The sequence below is a fragment of the Cucurbita maxima genome, unplaced genomic scaffold (genome assembly GCF_002738345.1).
Source record: "Cucurbita maxima cultivar Rimu unplaced genomic scaffold, Cmax_1.0 Cma_Scf00007, whole genome shotgun sequence".
In the NCBI taxonomy this organism is placed as follows: Eukaryota; Viridiplantae; Streptophyta; class Magnoliopsida; order Cucurbitales; family Cucurbitaceae; genus Cucurbita; species Cucurbita maxima.
Genome location: NW_019272023.1, coordinates 4,044,481 through 4,063,604, shown reverse-complemented (window position 1 = coordinate 4,063,604; position 19,124 = coordinate 4,044,481). Strand labels below are relative to the sequence as shown.

Genomic DNA, 19,124 nt, shown 5'->3' with positions numbered 1-19,124 from the left:
TTCATACTCAGTTGAGGCCTTGGAGAATCCAAAAGGGTGTTTGGTTTACATATTTGATTCAATTAACGATGTTGTATTCGATATGAGTAGGAAAATAACATGGCTCGATATCGAGTTTCTATACATCTAAAGAAGAATTACATACAGAAAATACTGATGAATAGTCAGATAGCAATCTCAGTATGGTTGTTCAGAAATCAGAATGAAATTTTGATGTTACCAAGATGTGCAGAACTAAAATGTAGAGCGCGAAAGCAGATGTGAGTAGCATCGGTCTCTGTAGCTCTTCACTCCGACCATCCGTATGGTTATTCGGAAATCAGAAAGAAATTTTGATGAAAACCAGGATGTGCAGAGCTAAAATGTAGAGCACGAAAGCAGACCTGAGTAGCATCAGTTTCTGTTGACTCTCACTCCGTCCACCGGTGCGATAAGGAAGTTTGTGGTGTGAGTCAGCTAAGTGGTCTAAAAAATTCTTATCCGACATGCTTCTTCCAAAACGATTCCGAGCAATGTTAGCCTCAGAGCTGCTGCTTTGAAGCCTCCTTGATGATGCATTTAGTTTTTCCAGCTCCATCTCCTTCAAATGAATGTCACTTGCCAAACCTTCAGCTTGTGCCTAAAAACGAAGGAAATACTCGCAATTGATTTTCTTGTCCGAATCAAAATTTAATCGTTCGACTCCAGAAATGTAAGATTCACCTGTTTTACAGCTAGTTGCTCCATAAGGCTATGGAGCTGTTTGTCCAACATTTTCACTCTCTGAACTGTAAAAGTTTTCGATATCAAGTATTTTACAGAGGAATAAGGACAGAAATCAACACGGTGACCAATTAAAAGTACCTGGTGAAGGCTGTTTTAGAGCTTTATCCTGAATTTCTGCCCATCTTTTTTCTAAATCTTTAACTGTATCTTCCATTGAACTCTTAGAAGAACAAAGAAATTTTGTCAGCAACTACTGTTCGGAAATGTGGAGTAAGAGGGAAGAAAATAAGCGAAGAAAGACAATATTGAATCAAAATAAAGCAGCAGACCAGTTCTTGTTTCTTGATCTCTAATTTTTCTAGCAAGGCAGACTTTGATACTTCCATATCTTGTTCTGCTTCAACTTTGGAAGGTTTAGATGCCAATTTTCCAAAGTTGATGGATACATCGTTTTCTAGAGCAGCTTGTTCTTGTTCTAGCTCAACTTCCAGATTCTTGGTGGTTTCTTCCAACTCCTGTAGTATAAATTAACAAAGAACAAAGTTTTGCTTGAAGAGAATGCTAATAATGGCTTGAAACTATCCAACAAGTTGATGAATGTTTTATATCATGTTAATAATACCTTGGAAATGCAATTAATAATGCTGGGTTAATATATCCATTCGAAACGAGGATTCCAGGAAAAAAAAATTGAATATATACGACCACGCAGAGAAAACCGATGTAATTGATATATAAGTGAAAGCACATTTATAAATAGCAACTGAACCATTACCTCTAACTTCCTCAGAAGCAAATCTGCTTCCTGCCTCTTTTCCTGTATTTTATTTTCGCAATTTGATATAGCCTTTCCATATGCAAAATTTTCTTCCTGTAATGATATCTCTCTCAATTGAACCTGACAATCAAAACAATACCAACTATCAGAAGTGATAGAACACAAAATCGAACATTATGAACATCCATGTAAGAATTATAATAGGATTGAATGTGCCAATTCAAGTAGATGTACTGTTTGTTACAACAGTGAATGTGTAGATGAAAACACATCGCAAGCAAGAACGTTTCTTGTCGTTGGCTATTACTAAATCGTTTCTTCTACCATTGGTGTAAAGTAAGAATTCTTCCATATGCATAGTGCAGAAGGCTTAATATTTATATCCAGGAACTGCTAGCATTCTCTAAATCCCAGTTTTAACACCTAACCAATTTCCCTTTGTAAATAACACCGATTCTGAATTAATCCATTCTCAACCCTCTGAACCTCTCGAATAAAAGGATCAAAGGGGATGAAGCAATAATCAGCGTTCATCTCCGCTTGAAGCTGAATAATCACCATATGTAATGACAACGGTTACGTCTCCCATTTCTACCAAACAATTTCGAATCCTAAAATGCATCAGATCTCAGAGCCACTCGTCCAGTCCACAGTCAGATCGAAAAGTAGAGAAATCGAAATGTAGATATATGAACGCCGTATGCATTCAATAAAGATGAAATATGACACTTGAAAAATAGGGATCCTGTACATAATCGAGCTAAGAATAAATTGCACCAAATGAATCAATTTTGTAATGAGCCTGAAACAGAACAATAAAATATTCACAATGCAAAATCTAAAGTAAGCAATTGAATTTTCAGGCAATGTTAACTATTTAGGCTTGTCGACAGCAATTGAATTAAAGTCCGAGATCGTTAATCCCTTAATTTGAGAATTCCGAAGTAAACCATTGAATTTTCAGGAAAAATTAACCATTTAGACTTGTCGACAAAAATAACAAACTCGAATCGATGTGCATATCGATAAACCCTTAATTCGACGTCTCCAAAGTAATATTCAGAATCTACAAGCAATAAATTCGATAAGATTCAAAAAATCAGATGAGAAAAACAAATGAATCACAGAAGCCTAACCTGTTCGCGAGTGGAAGAGTGGGCGTTCAATTGAAGAGTAAGATCGGCAGTGGACGCAAGGGAGTGGGCATGAAGGTGGGGAAGCCGTTGGGAGATGTCGGGAGGAGGCAATTGAAGGCGCAGATCGCGGATCGAGCGGCTAAGAGAAGCTGCTTTCTGATTCAATTCTCGAACGTACTTCTGCTGCTCCGGAGTAAATATTATGGGGATGGAAGTGGTCTGTTCGTCGTCGTGGTTCGCGCCGCCGCCGACGACATCCGCCGCCCATGCGAGCAAACCGGCCATTTTTACCTGCTACTTCCCTACTATTGAAGCGAGTCAGTGGGTTGAAATTTGGAGCCCAATCCAATGGTTTATTCGGAAAAAAGAAAAATGTTTCCAATGCCATGTCAAATGACCAAAATATCCCTGTCGATATCGTCAATTCACATTTATGCATAATAAATAAATAATAATAGAATAAGCTTATTTAAGTCACCCAACAAAATAAATAATAAATAAATAAATAAATATACCCGTGTCAGATTGAATTAGTAAATATATTTTTAATATTTAGAGAATATATTAGTTATAGAATATATCTTAAATATTTCTAATCAAGTTAACATTTTTTCTCTCTATGATTTAATTAGCAGTATATTTTATTTTATTTTCGAGATTTACTTAGTTTATATTTTCCTTTATTGATAGGTATTAGTTGATAACTTGTATCCTATTTAAACGTTTGAATATGAATGAGAGTTGGTATCAGTTGGTATCAGAGTCAAGTTGGTAATCCAAGGATTTGATATTATTACTCAACGAGATGAATGGTGGAAGTGTTCTATGAGTATATATGGAAAAGCTTGTTGACAATAATTATAATGATTGGATCTTATGTATGGAAGATTATCTACAGGGGCAAGATTTGTGGGATTTAATTGAAGGTGATGACACAGACATTCTAGCCGATACTCCACAGAATGCTGAATTATGCCGAAGATGGAAAATCAAATGTGGAAAAGTTTTATTATATTAGTCATGTTCATGATTTAAAGTCACCAAAGCAAGTGTGGAAAACACTTCAAAAGTTGTTCACTAAAAAAAATACAGCTCGATCGCAATTTTTAGAGAACGAACTAGCTGTAGTAACTCAAGATAATTTTTCTATTGAAGAATATTTCTTGAGAGTGACAAATCTGTGTTCTGAAATTTCAGAATTAGATGCTGAGTAGGCAGTGAGTGATGCTCGATTATGACGCTATCTTATTAGTGGATTACGAAAAGACTTTATGCCCTTTGTTTCCTTAATACAACGGTGGGCAAAACAACCTACAGTTATTGAATTGGAGAATTTGCTTTCTAATCAAGAAGCTTTGATTAAACAAATGATTAGCAGCAACGAGCTTCCCCGAAAGTCAGGAGATGTGTTGTATGTCAAAGATCAAAAGAGACAGAATTTTCATTCAGAGCGTTCATCAAGCAAAGTGAATTAATTCAGAAGTGAGAAGTCGTCAAAAAAGTCTTTTAAAGTTTGTTACAAATGTGGAAAACCTGGTCATTTCAAACGAGATTATCGGGTGAAAGTGGTGTGTGATCGTTGCTGAAAGTCAGGCCATATTAAGCCAAATTTCCGAGTCAAAATGCAGGAATCAGAAGCAAATGTTGTATATAAAAAATTCTTCAAACCCATTTTGGGATCTGTTTAACTATTGAGGTTCTTGACCAACCAACAAATGTGACTTCATTTGTACATCAAGATGATGTCTCTATAAATGCCCATATCTTTATAGACTACAATGAAGAATGAATTGTCGATTCTAGTTGTTTTCATCTTGCAACTGAAAACGAAACTTTTCTATCAGATTTTCGTCCACATTGTCAAAAGAAGAGTAAAGGGCCCAGCAAAGTGGCTGAATTGGAGTCACGGCTTTCTCAACTTCAAGAGAAGCTGAAGAAAACAAGTGATCAACTGAGCGTATCTGAATCACACAAAAAACAAGCTCAATAGGAAGCAGAAGAAGTGAAGAAACAACGGTCAGATATGTCTGCAAAGCTTGAAGAATCCCAACAGCAAGTGCTTGAGCTCTCAGCTTGTGAGGAAGATCATGTTCCCGAGCATTTTTTTTATCATTGAGTTGTATGTTATTTAACTGAAAGCGAGTCTTAGCAATAACAACTATGAAAGCGAGACTTACCTGCAATTCCAAAATTTATAATAAGCGTAAAAAGAATCAATAGATAAAACCATCTTAAGACTAATCGAGATGGACTAGCATCCAAGATTGTTGGAAAATAGCTAAGGATCCAAAGAGACAAGGGAACGGTTGGGACGAGAAGCTTATCCCGACCAAAAACATATAATAAAACAATGTCTTAACAATTATAACTATAAATTAGGCTCGAGTTGGATCGTAACTCTATTTTTCAAAAATAAAAAAAGTCTAATGGAACCCGATAATACGAAAATTATGAATAAAAAATTTGAAGAGACCCATGAAATGGGAGTCCCAATCGGACAAGGAGATCGTTATTCGGTTTGCCACGTAAGAAACACGCGGCAATCTGATTGGAATGTTGCAACGTCCAATAATTTCCAACTTTTATTTATTCCTTTCGCTCCAATCTGACATCCTTTTCAAGTTGTGCTGTTGAACCAAAATCAGACGTGCAAATCTGTATCTCATCCCGACTTTCCCTTTAGATCGGATTCCATCCCCTTGATTCTCCTCTTTTCGGCCGTCGATGGCGGTTCCGGCTGACCGGCTCCGCCCTGTCGTGAAGTTTTCCGGCCAAGGGATTCGTTCTGACGAGGATTCCGCGGAGTCCCGGCGTCTGCTTTCGAGCCGTCTTGGTGCTGTGAAGCCCCAAGCGCCGCGGCGTCAGCAGTCGTTTACTCGAGATATTGGCCATGCTGCTGCGGTAACGCTTCTTCTTACTCGGTTGGGCTTCACTCTCCTTCGATCTCTTGGGTAATGTGGACATGGATTTTTTCTGTCTCTTTTCTGTCGATTATTTGGAAGCCTGAATGTTCTGTTTGAGAGGTGAATGTGAGTTTGAGTTGGATTATGCCCTAAATTTCGGAGAATGCTTCGTGTAATTAGAATTCGTAGCTGGTTTTCAAGCCCCAACACGATGCCATTCTGCTTTTTATAAAGGAAACGAGTAGCTCGTGGCTTAGAATTTTACTTTAATCATGGAATCTCTTATTTTATTAATTTCGTTGGTTCGAACATGAGGGTCGATAAAAAAAATTGAATTAATCATGGAAGATCAACATAATGAAAATTAGTTTTGCTTGTTCAGTGGGCTCTTCCTCTCTCAATATATCATGATCCCTTCTTTTCGTTCAGGGTAGGGTACCGGTGGGTCGTAAAGTTAACTGCACTTGCAGTGTATGCCATTCTGCTTATGCCCGGTTTTCTTCAAGGTATTTGTTGTATAGCTTATTGCCTAAGTGCATTTTTCTCTGACAGTTTTTTTTTTTCCCTGTAAATTCTTCTTGGAATTTTGTTGTCTTTAGACTTAAATCTGGGGTGGAGGTTTTATGGCCAAATTCCGTCGGGAATACAAATTAAAGCACTATTAGAAGCCTCTAAAATCTGTGAAGTTTGTCTCGCCTGCCTTTCTCACTAACTTCTTAATAGCACTCTCTTTTGATCTATCATTCCCGTTCTTATGGGCAATCATTTTTGTAGATTGAGTAAACTCACTCGAACAATAGTCAAGTTTTATGATGTTTAGCCTAATGAAGCTTGTACTAAGTAAATAGTTTGGTTAGGGACCTCTAAGGAAGAGTGTTTAAGTTTACTTCTTACTCTTTGGTCCTTCCAATAGAACAATCTCATGGTGGTTGTTGGTTCATAACATCCTTGTTCTTTATTTTTTCTTTTCCATGATTTTTCAATGGTAAATGGAAAGTTGTGTTCTAATTTTCCCTTTACATGTCCCAACTATGTCTAGAAGTTAAGAAGATTAATGAAAAAAGTCACTCAACTGGTAGGTGCACTCTGCATAAATAAATCGCTTACTAATTCTCTGTTCTCTGATAGACAAAGGGAGTCTGTGCACCAATAATCCGCCAGGACCAAGCCATAAAATATGAGAGGCTGTATAATCATGTTTATAACATCAATACTCCAAATGGTGTTTCTGCCTCTTACGAGTTGAACGGATGAAAATTATCCACTTTGTTTTGTCCCCATTATTCTGGATTCACTTTGCTTTTTGGTAAGGATAAACATTAACTCAGGTGCAAGGGATATCATGTGTACAACAAATTGATCAGTGAAATCAACATCAAATTAGATGGAAATACCAAGTCCTGAATGGGTTCCTGTTATAATAAAATCATCGATGAGCATATGCGAGCACACAACCTGCAATTTTTGCTATCATTTCAACGTTTTAGTTACATTCTGTAAAAAGGAAAATATCATGCTCTCATATTAACGTTGTCATCTCAATTTACGGAAATTTTACTGAAATATTATTATTGGAAAAATTCCCGCATGATTGTATGCACTGGAGAAAAGGCAGATCTGATTGTCTTTTGTTTACAACAGTTATGTATGATTATTACTTCTCAAGTCAGGTTCGGAGGGATATTATTTATGGAAACCAACCGAGAAATAGGTATGTGCTTAGGACAGGTAACTGTTATATTTCTGCATTGACCATTATCTAAATCATGATTTTTTTTTTCTTCTTCTTTGGAATGATGTTTCAGCTTGGATCTGTATCTACCTACAAATACTGATACAAAAAAACCAGTTGTGATATTTGTTAGTGGCGGAGCTTGGATTATTGGGTTAGTGATCTGAGGATTCTGCTTATCCATTCTGTAATGAATTTCGGTGTTGGTTTCATAAAGCTATGTTCTTCTTCAAAAGCTATAGAATTTTATTGCTACAATACACTACTCCATGGTATTATTTTCTAATCTTTTCTGTACACAGGTTAGTTTGTTGGCCTTAACTAAAAAACAGCAATGATTTCAAAAGCTCTTTGAGTGCTCCAAAAGGAGGATAGGAAGGAAAAAAGATTGAGAATCATGATGGTATCTCGTCAGGATCCTCAGGAATTCTATTCCTTTCCAAGTTTTCTCGAAGAGGACTATAGCTGCAATAACCACATAATAATTATAGCCTTTCCCTTCTTCTTGTAAATGTTTTCTCCAAGAGGGATTTCTTTTCGGTGTGGGGTGTCGGGAATGATAAACTTATATCCTGGGGCAACCTTTAAGAATTATGAAAAAACTAAAAGGGCCAAATCACTTTTTTTTTTTTCTGTAAGGACATGTGCCAACATAGCAAATTGATTTGTTTAGTTATCTATTCATGGAAGCTTTTTTGCTTCTCAGTTTCCCATATGGCAATAGAATATTAATGTTAATGATTTAGGTATAAAGCCTGGGGAGCACTTTTAGGACTGCAGTTGGCAGAGAGAGACGTCATTGTAGCCTCGATTGACTACAGGTAATGCATTATCTTCAACCATTACCACGACAAACTTTTTTACCTCTTCTCTTCCTTTCTTTATTATTTATTTTCTGGAGGGGGGGGGGATGTTGAGTCTGCTGGTTTGTTCTTTGATAGAAGAATGATGGGTGCAAGAAACTTGCCTGAATGACATTTGTCAATCTCAGAAGCTTAGACCTTTAGCCCGGGTAATGTGCCTGTATCCAACATGTGTTAGGACATATTGATACTCCAATACATGTTGAACATGGGTAGGGTACTTATTCGCACAGTCAGATCTAGTTATACAAAGTTAATATAGTTCTATCACTTGTTAGTTATGTATCAAACTATTGTTAAACATAATTAGCTGACACAAATAGTAATATATGACAAAAATAATAATTTGTTAAGAGTTAGCCCATCAAATTTGTTTAAATGCATGACTAAACTTCACACTTCTTTTAGGTATAAAAATAATATCCATTTTTGAAAAATGTATATTTTAAGAAATGTGTCTTTCTTATCCATGTCCTAGATTTCTATCCTAATCTCAGAAATCTCTACCTTACAGAAATTTCCCCCAGGGTACAATTAGTGACATGGTGAAAGATATTTCTCAAGGAATTTCATATGTATGCAAGAATATAGCAGACTATGGAGGAGATCAGGACAGGTGACTGAATAATTTCTTCGTTTTCTCACCCCTCATCACATGTTCACTATCTTATTATATTTATTTTCCCAATCTGAATAGAATCTTTCTGATGGGACAATCAGCTGGTGCACATATTTCCGTTTGTGCCTTCTTGGAGCAAGCAATCAAAGAAGCTGGAAAAGAAGAAAGTGTAGATTGGAGTGTCTCCCAAATAAAAGCTTATTTTGGTTTATCTGGAGGGTAAATTCTTAGTAAATCGCTTCATTCTTATGGCATTTTTGGGATTCCAGGAAATTTTATAAATAATAGCACCAAGCCTCTGTAATTTGTCTACGATTGAACATTGTATGCTTGGCCACCAATGATAAATTTTCTGTTCTTTTCAGAAGACCACTTAGATGAAGTACTTTTGTGTTATTCTTGTGCTTAAAAGGTGTTAGACAGAATAGAACAACAGGATGAGAGATAAGTAAAGATGAGAAGAATTTGAATCATAGACGTTATCCATATTTTTCCTGGACTTGTGCAATAAAAAAAAAAGCTTGTTGTTGCTAATTGATGGCTCTACTACTGAATTTAACCTCTCAACTTCTCATCTCTGGAGATTTAACAACAAATCCCTCCCCTTGGGTAGATTCTCTGGTCATGTTTTTGTATTGGCTCTTGACTGGTGTAAATGCTTTTACTTTCCTTTCAGAGTATAGCTTAAGGGGACCTTATAAAAACTGAAAGGCCTCCACTTGGTTGATCCTTTTTCGTGCCAATGGTTTATATGCCTTTTCCTCTCAATTTTTTTATTATCTGTATGTGGGGACAAGGGAAATGCCTTGCATTCTATAGATATTAAAAGTTGAAGCCCATATATTTGGGATTGAATTTCACAAACACTTCATTCGTCAAAATGTAGTCCTGCTAGAAAGTAGTAGAAACGTCTTTAATTGACCGCTGCTCTTCATAATTTTAATTCATTGCTGTAAGAGGTCCCAGTTTGATGACTGTGCAATTTTCTTTCTTGTTCGGTTCATGGATGAGGACCCTGTACTCAAGTTTCCTTTTCTGAATTCTGTGAACAGGTATAACTTATTGAAACTAATTGATCACTTTGATAGTCGGGGTTTATATCGTTCCGTCTTTTTGAGGTAGGTTCTAAATGTCACGTTTCTCTTCATTACTGACTGAGTTATGTCAACCTATTCTTTTTCAATTCGTGCCATTTTGTTTTTCTGTAGCATAATGGAAGGTGAAGAATCTTTGTCCAAATTTTCCCCGGAAATAAGAATCCAAGATCCTAGCATTAGAGATGTTGTACCCAGTTTACCATCTTTTGTTCTTTTCCATGGCGCTGGTGATTATTCAATCCCGTCAGATGCCAGGTTAGTGAGATACTCTTATTGAATTGATATCAGATGAATGCTAATAAATTATTTTAAGTAACCTATTTTCTTCAATTTATGGAATAGTTAAGTGCTGCATTTTTTAATTTCGTTTGAATTGGTGAATGTGAAAGACGGTATTTTTAGTGGTTTAAAGTATGTACTTGGAGTGGAAAGAAAAAAGCGCATATGGCCTTCTACTTATCAAGATTTTATAGCTTTTCTGAAATCTTATAATAGATGTTTGCTAATCGGCTCCTGCTCTCATACTAGTATGTAAATTATGCATAGCTATGAAACCAGTAAAAAGAAAAGCAATCCAATTATGGCGTACATACGCTGTTTGCGACTTCAAGCAGCACTTTGCCATCAAAAAATATATTCACGTGGTTGGATGAATAAGTTCTATGTCCTTTAAACTTTCATACGCTAATTTCAAATTTGCAGTGTAACGTTTGTGGAGACACTTCGTAAAGCAGGGGCACAAGCTGACCTATTTCTCTATGAGGGAAAAACTCATACAGATTTGTTCCTCCAAGTAAGCTGATCTCATGGCTCTGTTGTAGCTTCTGTTGTTTTCTTTTGGTTATTCTCAAGATTGATATCAGAAAGATTTATATGATAGCAAAACCCAAAATTGAATACTTTTTGGGCTTTTTGACTTCCACAAAGCTATCACAAAAGATCTAGGAAGAGAAGGTGCAAAAAATGTGGTTATGGAATTCGATCGTCTTATTTTTCGATGTCTTTTAACAAACTCATTTAACTAAATTATATACACACTTATATAAATAGTCTTAGAAAAGGAGAGGTAACTTAACCATTCTATTTCAAGAAGTCAAAAGCGATTCATGTTACTTTCGTTTCATGTTCTACTTGGGGAAGATGAGAGATTGCTGCTTTCATCACTCTGCAAAGTCAATTTGTGAAACTTATGATTATCTTTTGCAGGATCCTTTCCGGGGAGGAAATGATGAACTATTTGATCAAATAGTTTCCATATTACATGCTGGCGATGAGGAAGCTCTTGCAAAGGATTCTATGGCCCCGCCAAAACCACGCCTTGTTCCAGAGATTTTGATAAGATTGGCTCGAATGGTTAGCCCTTTCTGAAGCCTTCCTCTCGTCTTTATGCTTACAAATGACTGCTTCTGTGGGTAATATCAAAATATTACCACTGTGTTCACTGTGTGTATTGGCTATTATGTATATTGCTATAGAAGCTCCTGAATCTAGTCTGCAATAGCAGTTGCAGGGGAGCATTCAAAACTTCTATTCGTTGTTGCATTACTGATATTAGTAGTGCCTATTGTTGGTCTAGTAGTAGCAAACCTAAGATTACCCATTGAATTATGTATTATTGTCTGAATACATAGCTATATAATATCTCTACCAATTCGTTTATTCGTTTTCCACTGTGCATTGTTTTGATTCATTTATTCAGACTACCGACGATCTAGAGTTACATATTCATCGTACTCAGACTGCCACTGATATGATGCAAAAATTTGATCTAAGGACTTATTAATCACTATTAAGTTCTTGCCTTTGAAGAATTTTATTGTTCAGTGAAAGTGGTAGTTTATACAAAATACTTGTGTGTTCTTAGGTACTTAGTATTAGCGAAACTGTTAAGTGTGAGATCTTACATTAGTTAGAGAGGAGAACAAAATATTCTTTATAAAGGTTTAGAAACCTCTCATAGTTGACGCGTTTTAAAAATCTTGAGAGGAAACCCAAAAAAGAAAGTCCAAAAATGAAAATATCTGTTAACGGTAGACTTGGGCGGTTACAATAAGCTTTTTGCTAAACAACTGAAAAACATTACCATTGATTTATGAACGATAATGAACTCCCTCGAGTGAATGAACTAAGAGGAGTGTTTACATTTAATTAGTGACATTCATTAGATAATGTTTTTAATCATAAACTAAACCTCAATGACTAATTTAGTACCACATTATTAATGGTATGAAAGTTGAGAGGCTGAAAGATTGTGTCTGGCCAAAGATACCAGTTTTGAACAGGGTTTATGTTTAGTTTCCATTTAGTTCATTAAGTTTTCTTTTTTCACTAATCTCCACTCTTAATCCATTGTCTTAACCTTCTATTCAATCATATCCTCCTCCAACATTTAATTTTCAGTCTTTTCAAATAAAAAAGTACAGTTCTTAAGGAAGTGAAGTACTCTTCCTCATCATTAAAGGCAATATATATGTATGTATGTATGTATGTATGTGTAATCTGCAAAGCTAGAAAGTAAAGATCTGAGGTACTATAAGTTTAAATTTTGCTGATGTCTTTGATGATCATACCTGGAGAACATGGATTGTAAGAAACCCATTGTTTTTTATAAACCCTAGACCCTAAAAAGTTATGTATATATTATATGAATCACTGCACTATATATAGCTTCTGTTCTGTTCTGCGGTTTGAGTTAGATGTAATGAAGAGTGAAGTGAGTGTAGTGTCAGAGACTCAGACCTCTTAACTTTGAAGTGTATTGCTTCCAAACTTATGGGATTTTGTGTTCCATTTTATGTTTCATTTTCTAAGGGTTCATCAACAGATTTAGATACCTCTCTTCTTTTTATCTCTCTAAATTCACTCAGTTCATTGTATTGTTACCTTTGCATGTCTTCATCTTCTTTTTAGAGTAATTTTACAGACACATCATATGGAGGAAGGTATATATATATATATATTTGGGATAGATTTTACCATTTCTGATTCAGTCAAAATTTTCTGTTTGTTTCCTGGGAATCTGTTAAAGAAAATCCCATCTCCCTCCAACTTTCTCATCTCATCATCCCCACTGGCTTTTCTGCACTCCTAATTTTCCACCTTTTTCTTGCTTTAGTTTCTCTTTCTAGTCCAACAACACCAACAAGTACCACAAGTCGACTTTTAAGATGTTAGTTAATGTCTTAGATTCATCAACATACACAATTGATGGATCAAACCATTTATCTTTAAGATGTTAATTTGTGTCTTATATAGGGAACTGTGCTTAGATTCATCAAGAGACACTACGGATAGATTGAACTATACCTTTACCTTTAAGATATTAGTTAGTAGGGATGTACATGGGTCGGGTTGAATTGGGTTGAGGGAGTTTTTTTGAACCAACCCAAATGTTCGGGTGGGTTGAATTGGTAACCCAACCCAAAATTTTTCACAACCCAACCCTATATTTTCGAGTTGGGTTGTCAGGTTGTTAAAAAAACATTTTTTATTTTTTTATCGACCATTCATAATGATTATGAATTCAATATTATTTTAGATAAAATATATTAAAAGTTCACAAATAGACCTATCAATTTATAATTTTCAACAACAACAAGCGACGATTTAATATCCTAGCATAGTTCAACATTATCATAGAACTAAATAACTTGAACGTAAATCGGTAGCGTCTTATGCACGAACCTATGTTTAGATTCATCTTTACTGTTTCGTTTGATTATGCCCCGTTCTCGGGAGGTCTCTAATTTGGACACGTACGGTCAAAAATAAATAAAATAAGTGGGAATTTTATAATATTTATGAAGATGGGGCCTGGCTGGTTGTGGTTTCAAAGCCCTTTTCGTATTTCCCCTTACCCCTACCCCTACTCTCAAATCACTCCTTTTTCTTTCCCTTCTCCCCAAATTCCATTATCTAATAATACTTACCATCATTATTCTCTACTAATCACCTTTAATATCCTTAAATCTTACTCGAGATTTATTTTATTTTAGTATCTATACTTTCCGGTATTCAAATACAAAAAAAATATTGTTCAACACGTGAGAATGCTCGATCTCAACTGTATTTAATATGTCAACTAATCGAGTCCTATGTTACTAAAAGAAACTTCATTCAACGTTTCTTTTTATTTATGTTTTTACTTCATCGATTCTATCAACTTGAACATTGGTCAAATGGTTTACGCATTTATCCTCGACCTAAGAGTTTGAATACTCGAATCTTCCCACTCCAGATGACCTTAGTGTATACACCTGGTTTCTCTCGAACTCATTTAGCTTCTTAAGCAAACCAAACAAATACAAACTAAACCCACGATTTAATTTTGACAAACGACTCTGTTTCATTATGTAAATTAACACTATTAATCTCGAAAAAGAAAATCAAAAAACTCGACAAACTTTTAGTGCACAAATGTTGTCAACAAAAAGAGGAAGCTAGGTTGCTAATGTTTCATGTCAATCATTTTTTTGACATTTATTTGCACTTTTACTTTCATTTTCAAATATCTTTTTTGATTTTTTTTTTTTTTTAACACATGAACTCAAATGCCCTAAAGCAATGAGCACAAAGCTCTAGAAATAATGAATCAATCAGTACTCAAATCGAAAACTTGATTTGATATAAATATGCTCGATTTTCCTCTCAATTCAAATACCTTCCTAAATTCTAGCTCGTATAGCAATTATATGAATAGAACGAGAATGAATAACATAGCAAAGACTAGAACTCATAAATCTCTAATATCGAGTTAAATCATGATAACCTATTTAGAACTACTTACATGACAAAAAAACCTATTAAAGAACATGTTTAAAAATTATTTTGAAACGGTTAAAATCTCTTTTGTTTTGTTTAGAATCACAGAAAACGTCATTTTCATGTAACAACACAAGCCTATTGTTAGCAAATATTATCCGTTTTGGCCTGTTACGTATCACCGTCAGCTTCACGGTTTTAAAACGCATCTGCTAAGGAGAGGTTTCCACATTCTTATAACAAATGTTTTATTCCCCTCTCCAACCGACATAAGATCTCACGTTTCATAACATTAAAATGATTTTTAATGTTTGAAATATGTTCTAAAGTGATTTTGGACATAACAGAAGTAATTTTAAGACATATCTAGCAACCCTAGGAAGAACGTTTACTTCTTCCTCGATGCTCCCGACGTCAACTCATCATTAACTTGGCACACATTGATATGTCCCCGACAACAAATTCACAAAATCCAACCTCCATTGACAACCAAAACCATAAACTATTGTCATTTGAAGATATGCATAAGACAAAGACAATATATATTCGGATAAACCAAGGACGGAAATCAAACATGATCTGATGACCTTAATAAAGCAGGAAAAAACATCATCATCAGTCTTTAATTATTATAATATGATCTAAAAAAGGCCATGTTTTGACGTTCTTGGCTGCATTTTATCCTTAATTTCTCAAAAGGGTTTTCATTAAACTCTCAAATCCTGCAAAAAAAACATAGAAAAATCAGAAATTTTAGGGTAAAAAAGCAGAAATTTCAAGACTTTGATGGTTGAAATTACTTGGAAAAAGGATAACTTGGGATGCCATCAATGGAGGAAGCTTTCCATTTCCTCTTGATCATGGAGTGTTCTTGTAAATGCCCTTTTGAAGCTTCGGCATCGTCGTCCCGACACGGTTTCATATTTTCGTTGTCGTCGCCGCCGATGAACTTGATAGCACAAATCCTTCTCTTGTTCATGAAAGAGTATTCCTCCATTGATAGATTTGAAGTTTCAGTACTCCAATGATCTGAAACTTCCTCAACATGGCTCATCTGATGACCATAATATTTTTTGTCATTGTCATTGTCATTGTCATTGTCGTCGTCGTCGTCCGTGGCTCTTGCTCGTGCCTTGGCTCTTGATTCTTTAGCAAGAAGATTAAAAACTTCAACTTTTTCACTATCTTCCTCCTTATCTTCAACATTTCCATACTTGGACCTTGAAAGCTCTTTAATTGCTTTTCTAGATTTACCAAAAAGCCACTCTAGGGTTTTGCTAGCTTTGTCATACCCTAACATATCTTGCAAATCAAAGAACTTTCGAGCTATATCGATGGATAATCTCACTCTCCGATCCCGTAAACCCTGTGCTGTGTAAATCTTGCTATGTCGATCCTTCTTCCCCATCCTCGTCCCCGTCCCCGTCCCGACAGTAAGAGCACTCGGGATGTCGCCGAGAGCTTGGATACTGTTCCCCGTAGCGGACGCCGAGAAGTGGGCGATCGGGAAATAGGGAGGAAGAAATGAGAGTGGATCTAGATGGGGTTGATTGAAGTTGAAAGTAGGGTTGTTGGGTGAAGGGTCATGGTTGAGAAGTGAAGGAAAGGCAAGAGGAAAGCAAGGGAAAGGGTTGAGATTGAAGCTTGAAGATGCCATTTTTTTTTCTATCTTTTTGTTTGGATTTTGGAAGTGATATGAAACTCAAAGAACTCTCTACCCATTAAAAATGCCATTTTTTGGTATCTTTTTGTTTGGATTGGGCCCTCAAACGTGGGAGATTGCCACTTGATATGCCAACAAAGGAAGAACCTTCAAGAAACTCAGTTATAGTTCTAAATTGGTAGGTTTTAGCTTTGAAAATTCATTTAAAAATCCATTAGTTCATACAAATTTCGTAACCCCATAAGAGAAAGATTTGAACTTTTCGCTTTTTTAACGTTTGTTATAACTAAGTAGAACTTTAATGGTGCTCGTGATCTTTAGGAAAATCGTTAATCTTTAATCACCAAGAATCCTTAGTAGTAGTTTAATTTGGGCCGAAAGTTTAGGAGATTAGTTGTGTTTTATGTAAAATACTTATCAGATGTATGTTATTTTCAAAGCAACAAATAGAATTGAAAAGTATAAGTGTAAGTTCTTCGGTTTAAAAGCTCTCTCCCTTCAAGTTGTTCTTCTATTTCAGTTATTTGTTTCGACACATTTCGATCGCGGATCATTCAAAAGAAAAAAAAAAAGAATTTTTAGTGTGCCCAACATAATAAGATAATAATGTCATGTTTAAAGACTAAAGGGAGCCCTATAAATTTGTGGCATTCCCCTTTAGATTAGGGTTACTCACACGAATGAAGAGGTACAAAAAAAAAAATTTCTGAAAGGTATATATGATTTCGTGAAATTTTTATCGAGGATTCAAAACAGTTTATAACTCAACTCAACTTAACTCAATCCATATAATTCAGGCTAATAAATGAAAATTTTATGAGCTAATTTAGTTCATAAATTTTTAAATTTGGATATAATGTTTGTACATATGTTTTAAGTAAAATTTGGAAAAATAACTCCAACAACTCGAGCCAATCGAACCCATATATTTTATACTTAAGTTAGGTTGGGTTTTGTTCGGTTCATTACTTAACAAATAGCGTTTGAATTGTAAATTTTTACCACCCGAATGGTTAGATTGGATCTAAGAAGATTCTAACCTGATCCAACTCAATCCATGAACTCCGTTAAAATTTACCTAAAAAACGTAAATCCTTAATGTCGGGATTTGACATCGGTGTATATGTATAATAAGAAGGCAATGATGTTTAAAAGACAATGAATTACGTGTTAAAAGGGCAACATGATGCGTTGTCTTTGCTTTTATGTGTTGACAAGAAAGTTCCTAGGACACTCACTGCATGTACAACCTGCTTAACCTTGACCTCTTATGGCTCTCTAACCATTTTTCTCTCTCCTCTCTCTCTCTCTCTAGCATTAATAAAGCTTCTGCTCTTCTCTCTTGTGCCCCTCTGTCATACTCTCTCCGCTCGACAAGTGTCGCCCGACAATGTGGTAAAGGCCCATGTCTAACTGATGTATTATTGACGATTAGAAACAAATCTTTTAATAGTTAGAATTGAATGATCTTACCGTTCTATTTTCCTCGACGTTACTTGAAGAAACTTGTTTTTTTTTGTCGATCGAGGTCGACATTATTGAATGATTGCCCAAGTTTTGTCATTAGAGTTGCATGTATAGCTTAGACTCAATGTTTGCGTTACTTTTGGTTTTGTCTTGATCGATCATAATATAGCTGTGTGATGTGGCATTCAAAGAAAGAATTGATTCGCAAAAGGAAATGAAAGTTACTATCTATACCAACAAGATGTGTCTTCCTTTTCAGTGGTTCAATCATAGAAACTTAATGGTTAAACGTGCTTTTACTTGGAGCAATAATTCTATGTTGGGTGACTTTGAAATTTTCCTGTGATGCATGTGAATGAGGACAAAACATGCTACAACGACTCGTGTTGGTCTATAGAGATAGTAAACATGCTACAATGACTCATGTTGGTCTATAGAGATAGTAAACATGCTAGAACGACTCGTGTTGGTCTATGAGGAGAGTCTTCACTCGAGAATACCAAAGCCATCGAGTGTCAAATCTGGATTTCGAATTCTAATCCAAACGGGTCGTTTTACATCCCGAAAACTTTTGATCATTGGCCCTTCCAGCCGAATAAATGAAGTGGTTGGTTGATGAATGGAGATGAACCCTAATTTAAAATAAATGGTTGCCTTTCTGGCATGACCAAGTGGAGAGACATGATAGGACCTCTTACCCACATCAACCCATTTGAGTACAACAAAATCATTGGGGCCTCATTTTTCACTTTCCAATTTGGAAAATTGGCTTGTTTTCTAAATTACCCATTACCCATTTCCATTAACTTCGAATCAAATTTTGTGAGGATTGGAACGAGCGTTCGAGTAAGTTATGTTCGGAGAATCGCTATGAATCTTCGAATCGGAAAAGATTACTCAAACTGGTTGTTTAGATTGCTCGATAATGTCTAACCTAACCAACACAACGCAGACGTTGATTAACGAGAATTGAAAAAGTAGTAATACAACGTAAAACACAAATAAGGAAATCGAGCATAAGAAGTCAATATGGACAAAAACAAATAAGGTAGGCAATAATAGATGAGTAACAAGGCCAAGCATTGTCATTCATATGTCTGTTCTTTTGTTACTATTTGATTTGTGAAGTATGGGTTTGTAACGCTAAAAGTTAAATTGTTGGCCTCCATCAATAGTAGCTTCTGACAAACTATGTTTTGATCATTGTAATAATGCCCAAATTCTATATTGTTCATGTTCCCGAACGTGTTGATTCCACATCGGTTGGAGAGGAAAACAAATCATTTCTCCCAGATCCACCGCTATCAGATATTGACCTCTTTGGGTTTTCTACTACTTTATAAAGGGTGTTTCGTTCTTCTCTCGAACCAATGTGGGATATCATAATACACCCGCTTCAG

General features: G+C 35.6%; 3 protein-coding genes across 3 annotated transcripts; 1 reads left to right on the top strand and 2 right to left on the bottom strand.

The window, feature by feature from the left end:
- Positions 1–57: 57 nt before the first annotated feature.
- Positions 58–2,963, bottom strand: LOC111482019 (rab11 family-interacting protein 3). Its single transcript, XM_023127640.1, has 6 exons — positions 2,620–2,963; positions 1,481–1,603; positions 1,035–1,220; positions 844–925; positions 703–767; positions 58–619 (listed from the first exon to the last, which is right to left on the bottom strand). Exons 1-6 carry the CDS (start codon positions 2,902–2,904, stop codon positions 320–322), a joined length of 1,041 nt encoding a protein of 346 aa, XP_022983408.1. The 5' UTR covers positions 2,905–2,963; the 3' UTR covers positions 58–319.
- Positions 2,964–5,222: 2,259 nt separating this feature from the next.
- Positions 5,223–11,494, top strand: LOC111482152 (isoprenylcysteine alpha-carbonyl methylesterase ICME-like). Its single transcript, XM_023127826.1, has 11 exons — positions 5,223–5,570; positions 5,952–6,028; positions 7,164–7,233; positions 7,328–7,408; positions 8,001–8,075; positions 8,632–8,733; positions 8,815–8,955; positions 9,789–9,854; positions 9,945–10,088; positions 10,536–10,626; positions 11,040–11,494. The coding sequence occupies exons 1-11, from the start codon at positions 5,344–5,346 to the stop codon at positions 11,199–11,201; spliced, it is 1,236 nt and encodes a 411-aa protein (XP_022983594.1). The 5' UTR covers positions 5,223–5,343; the 3' UTR covers positions 11,202–11,494.
- A 3,633-nt stretch (positions 11,495–15,127) lies between these two features.
- On the bottom strand, positions 15,128–16,251 carry LOC111481999 (transcription factor TCP12-like). The gene is made up of 2 exons (XM_023127624.1): positions 15,395–16,251; positions 15,128–15,316 (listed from the first exon to the last, which is right to left on the bottom strand). Exons 1-2 carry the CDS (start codon positions 16,249–16,251, stop codon positions 15,310–15,312), a joined length of 864 nt encoding a protein of 287 aa, XP_022983392.1. The 3' UTR covers positions 15,128–15,309.
- Between the last annotated feature and the right edge of the window lie 2,873 nt (positions 16,252–19,124).

Excerpts from the sequence above, each read along its gene's own strand:
- LOC111482019 (XM_023127640.1), bottom strand. The coding sequence starts at position 2,904 with ATGGCCGGTTTGCTCGCATGGGCGGCGGATGTCGTCGGCGGCGGCGCG. Across the intron at positions 926-1,034 it reads AGATCAAGAAACAAGAACTG|AGTTCAATGGAAGATACAGT; the intron begins GTCTGCTGCTTT and ends TGTTCTTCTAAG. Across the intron at positions 620-702 it reads AGCAACTAGCTGTAAAACAG|GCACAAGCTGAAGGTTTGGC; the intron begins GTGAATCTTACA and ends CTTCGTTTTTAG.
- LOC111481999 (XM_023127624.1), bottom strand. The coding sequence starts at position 16,251 with ATGGCATCTTCAAGCTTCAATCTCAACCCTTTCCCTTGCTTTCCTCTT.
- LOC111482152 (XM_023127826.1), top strand. The coding sequence starts at position 5,344 with ATGGCGGTTCCGGCTGACCGGCTCCGCCCTGTCGTGAAGTTTTCCGGC. Across the intron at positions 7,234-7,327 it reads GGAAACCAACCGAGAAATAG|CTTGGATCTGTATCTACCTA; the intron begins GTATGTGCTTAG and ends ATGATGTTTCAG. Across the intron at positions 8,956-9,788 it reads TATTTTGGTTTATCTGGAGG|GTATAACTTATTGAAACTAA; the intron begins GTAAATTCTTAG and ends TTCTGTGAACAG.